General features: G+C 44.3%; 1 protein-coding gene across 1 annotated transcript; it reads left to right on the top strand.

Annotated features, from left to right (window-relative positions):
• Positions 1–3,364: 3,364 nt before the first annotated feature.
• LOC147900786 (arogenate dehydratase/prephenate dehydratase 6, chloroplastic-like) lies at positions 3,365–5,208 on the top strand. Its single transcript, XM_087375518.1, has one exon. It carries the CDS (start codon positions 3,919–3,921, stop codon positions 4,849–4,851), a length of 933 nt encoding a protein of 310 aa, XP_087231644.1. The 5' UTR covers positions 3,365–3,918; the 3' UTR covers positions 4,852–5,208.

Raw genomic sequence — 5,208 nt, 5'->3', positions numbered from 1 at the left:
TTTTAAATGCTTGAATTCAACAACTAGAAGATATACTAACCTCTAAAAGGTGTGCTTGTTGAATAGAATCATGATGGAGATGAAATGTTAGCAAAGGCCTGCCAAGACAATAAAGCTGGAGCAAGTGGAGGGGGAGATGAGGAGCAAGACAAAGGGGATAGTGATGATGAAGGCAATGATTAGGAGGAGTGAACCTCCGAATAGAATGTTATATATAGGATGTAAATATGTAATAGGCTAGAGTGGGAAGTAGGAATTGAGGAATAGAAAATTTCGCTCAAACAATGTAAACACATAGATGAAATGGCCACTATAGTGTAATAAAAACTTTTATACAAAAGGGTAGATTAGGGCATTGGCCACTCCCTAATCTTCCCTTTAAATTTTTGCACCCACACAAAAGCAGTGATATTTTCTATGATACATCATCGAGATTTTTTGCCAGAGTCGATATTTTATCGATATATCAATCTAAATGCTTTGAACTTTCTTTAAAAATTAGTGTCAAAAATGATGCTAGTGTTTCACTCGAAAAATACATATATTGATGGATATATGGACAATAATTTTGATTATAATATTAACGATTTTGCGATGCTTTCTAGACTTTGGAAAAAAAATGTAATTTTCATCCAAAAAGCATCAATAATGGTTATTTCACATGTTAAAAATATGGAGAATCTGGATGAAAAAGATGTCCACAACGAAATGAAAAGCTTAAATAACATTCTTATAATATTAAAAATAAAAATAAAATACACTTTTATATTCACAAATGACTTCATTGACAACATTAACATGTTTAAATGGAAAGGGTAAATAACATTCTTATAAGAAATAATATTAATAATAAAAATTAAAAACACATCTATATTCATAATTGATATCAACAGACATGTCTAAAACCAAAACAAATTTAAAAGGCCTTTAAAAAAATATGGACAAACTTAAACAACCATTTACATTTTACATAGACAACAACAAAGTATGGCAACCACGTAGACCACCTATGGAGTAATGTAAGAAAAGACCATATAAACATTGGAACGTCATAGGCATATTCGATAGATCATTCAAGAAATTATACATGCTAAAATAACCACTACAATCGGACTTCAACTATCTTACTCACTCCTTACCCATTAAATATTTGAATATCGTACTTAAAAGAAACAACACGTTTCACATAACCAAGCTACACCTTTATAAATACATGAGTAAGAAGTGATAAAAAGAATATGCATGTGCAAATGAAAGAAAACAAATCACTATGAAATCTCAATACTGAATTTAAAACAAAATTGCAATCCAATTTAAAAACTTATGGAAGTTGACGTTTACAAGAACAATAAAGTAAACATTGAATTTAACATACATGGTTCATTCATTCTTAACATATGCATTCAATTCACTACATTATTAGAGATTGTTCCCACTCAGTGCCGTCACAGCACTCAAAAGCCTTCGGTGGCATGGACAAGCAAACCTTAGAGAACTCACTGTCATTGCCCTAGAATGAAGTTAATGGGACTCAGAAATGTAAGGTGGATTGTCCAAGAAGTTTCTCATACGTGCAAAGGTAGGTAGCCCCGAAATGTCCTGTATCAGTTTTTGCAAGCGAATTATGAGGATGGTGCAAGCACCACACCCATGGTGCATTGAATGCTAGGCCATAGTCTAGACATGGGTGAGTAGTCTTGCCCATCCATGATCCATGGTGGGTGATGCCCATGGTGTGCAAGGCCGTAAACACCTAACCCGCCTATGGTGCATTAAATGCATCTCGACCACGGGCTAGACATGGGCAGGCAATCTTGCCCATCCATGATCCATGGGCGATGCCCATGGTGTGAAAGTTTGTAAACAGTCTTAGAACCGGTCCCCATGCAAGAGAGCATCTGGGGACCTTAGCTCAAGATTTTCTTCCAAATAGTCGCTTTACACTAAGTCCAAGTCCCATGACAGGACTCATCTTCCTCACGAGGTTCGTTGGCTACTACTGCAGGGCCTAAAGAAAGAGCTAAAAGCTCCTTGCAAGCCCCAAAAATGGAGCGAGACTCTAGGACTAAGAGGTTCCTAGGTGACAGAGGGTGCCCTCTAGACTGGACTCTGTCTGAAGACCTTAGAGTGGATGACTCAAAATTCGATGCAAATCTCCAGATGAGTGGTGAGAGAGAACCTTCAACCAGAGCGAATGACTCAAAATTCGATGTAAATCTCCAGATGAGTGGTGAGAGAGAGTCCCTGGTCAGTCCATCATGAAATCAAGATAGTCATTGTAGGAAAATTGGATCCTCTTGAAAAATGGCACATGGTAAGCAAGAATCATAGTTTAAGATTGCATAAGACCGTGGCCACATGCATGGCCGCACAAAGGTGGTATGGAGGGTTGGAGGTCTAACCACATGGATTCCTGAATCAGATCTTCACCTCCATTCACCCGCCTGAAACGGATGCAAACTGCTATTTTGGCTGTGAATGGAGGTGCCAAAAGAGGCCCTCCAAACCTCCATTCGCCCGTGAAGCCTACTCCAGGTGGTTGTGAACCAGCTGCCAACACCAATCATTAAAGGCCTCTCTCTCTTGGGTCTCTCTATTGATAGCCCATGTGAACAAAACAAACATTGGAGGCTGCTTCTCACGATGGATCTCCACCACTGATGGGATCCGATTTCAAAGGCTGGGTGTGGCCGCGCTCTAAGGGTCATGCCACATGGTACTTCTAAGTTCTCGTAGATTCTTGGCACTCATTTTACGGAGAGGTTTGACTAGTTTTTTTTTCGAAAAGCTCCGATTATATTAAATTGGAAGAAAAGACAAAGATTACAGCGCTGCCCGAAAGCAGAGTCAACAACCCCAACATGATGGGGGGATTACCAAAGGGAAGTCCTATTCAAAAGGGAGGTGCAACTGTCTCTCCTCTAAAGAGGATTTTGCTAGCACAGTCTACAGCAAGCTTAAGATCTGATTTTTGAGTAGTGACAGGGCTACGAGGATTTCTTCGTGTTTGACCCGGTTCTCCTCCATATGAGCCAGCTTGGGATCTTGTTCTTTGTACGTGTGGCATTTCATCTTCTGCTCCAGGGCCTGCATCTTCTTCCTCACATCTTTGAAAGAGTCTTGGATCTGCTTATAAATGTCATGGATTAGAGGATGCAGTATATCTTTATGAGTACCTTGAAAGAGCATTTCGTTACGGGTATGAGGTTTGACTAGTTCTTGGAAGCTGATGGTAGACCAATTAATGATCCGTTTTTGAAGAGGCAAGGTCCTCACGTTCCATTTGTGAGCTTGCATCATGCACATACTTTATAAGGTCACTTTTATGCAGTAGCACAGTAACCAAAGTCGTCGTCCCCCTCACACCCTTATTCAACAAGCTCAAAGCTATAGGCTGCTATGGTTGCTGCATAGAATTAGATCTCACACACACAATTCCTCTTCAGCCATAGCCAGAGCAAGATCTTCTCAACGCAAATCACAACTACATCATTGCTAGCAAGCTATCACACTGCAAGCTCCATCAGCCATAGCTATCAAACTCTCACACTGCAAGCTCCATCAGCCATAGCTAGCAAGCTCTCACACTGCAAGCCCCATCAGCCATAACTCTCAAGCTCTCACACTGCAGGCTCCATTATCCATAGCTAGCAAGATCTCACATCGCTGCTGCAGCAGCTCAACAGCCATGGCCTTCGCCTCCCTCTCCTCGCCTAGCGTCACCCTCCCACCTTGCTTCTCCTTCTCCTCCCCTCACAAAGATTCTCCCTCCATGCAGTTTGAGGTTACAACCTCGCAGACCCAGCTCCCGACAATGGTGCTAGCTCCAGCTCTTCTATCCTTCCTTTCGGTTCCCCCCAGCACCACCTCGCCAACCTTCCTCGCCCCCTTTCTATCTCTGACCTCTCTCCACCCCCCATGCATGGATCTAGCTTACGCGTTGCCTATCAAGGCGTTCCTGGAGCTTACAGCGAGGCCGCAGCTTCTAAGGCGTATCCCGAGTGTGAGCCCATTCCGTGTGATCAATTCGAAGTGGCTTTCCAGTCCGTGGAGCTCTGGGTCGCGGATCGTGCCGTCCTGCCCGTGGAGAACTCGCTCGGTGGCAGCATCCATAGGAATTACGACTTACTGCTGAGCCACAGGTTGCACATCGTTGGCGAGGTGCAGCTCCCCGTGCACCACTGCTTGCTTGCGATTCCTGGGGTCAAGAAAGAAGAGCTGAGGCGTGTGATCAGCCATCCTCAGGCGCTTGCACAATGCGAGAACACGCTCACCAGGTTGGGCCTCAATGTAAGCCGGGAAGCCGTGGATGACACCGCAGGAGCCGGCCAATTCGTGGCTGCTCACGGCCTCAGAGACACAGCAGCCATCGCCAGCAGTCGAGCAGCTGAAATTTATGGACTGGAGATTTTGGCGGACGGCATTCAGGACGATAGAAGCAACGTGACTCGGTTTGTGATGCTGGCGAGACAGCCGGTTATCCCCAGAACAGACCGCCCCTTCAAAACCAGCATCGTCTTCGCCCAGGAGGAAGCCACCGGCATCTTGTTCAAGGTCCTCGCAGCATTCGCCTTCCGCAATTTAAATCTCACCAAGATCGAGAGCCGCCCGCAGAGAAAACAGCCCCTGCGAGTGGCAGACAGCAGCGTCAACAGTCGAAGCAGCAGCAGCACCAGCGGCGGCGGCACAGCGAAGCACTTCGATTACCTCTTCTACATAGACTTTGAAGCTTCTATGGCTGATCCCAGGGCGCAGAACGCTTTGGCTGAGGTGCAGGAGTTCGTCACCTTCCTTCGTGTATTGGGGAGCTATCCGATGGACATGACTCCGTTGGTCCCGACTGTGCAATAATCTTTTCAACAGAAATGCTCGCCATTCAATGATGTAAACTGACTCCGTCCGTTCCCTCACACACATGTGATGCAAACTTGCCCGGAGCAGTTGGTATGGATGGATACTTCGCATATCTGCACGCTGCAGACATTGGAAGCTATGGATGCATCGTTGACATTTTCTTCCATTTGAATGGTTAACATTTTCATCCATCATCCATCATCTATCTCTGTGAATCGATCGATTGTTTACGACCATGTAATTGTTTTGTTTTGAGGGCAGGCTTTGCTGTGTGAGGCACTTACACCCACCAAGCATGAGAACTCTTGATCAGAGCTTGGGCGTTATGGTGCATCAATATGGACGATCATCACT

This window comes from Dipteris shenzhenensis, chromosome 6, assembly GCF_047967505.1.
Source record: "Dipteris shenzhenensis isolate YYH24624 ecotype China chromosome 6, Dip_SZ_1.0, whole genome shotgun sequence".
NCBI lineage: Eukaryota > Viridiplantae > Streptophyta > Polypodiopsida > Gleicheniales > Dipteridaceae > Dipteris > Dipteris shenzhenensis.
Note: the sequence above shows the minus strand (reverse complement) of the source record. Positions and strands in the feature narration are given on the sequence as shown.

What these genes read in the sequence shown, in the direction of transcription:
- LOC147900786 (XM_087375518.1), top strand. Translation starts at nt 3,919, where the DNA reads ATGCATGGATCTAGCTTACGCGTTGCCTATCAAGGCGTTCCTGGAGCT.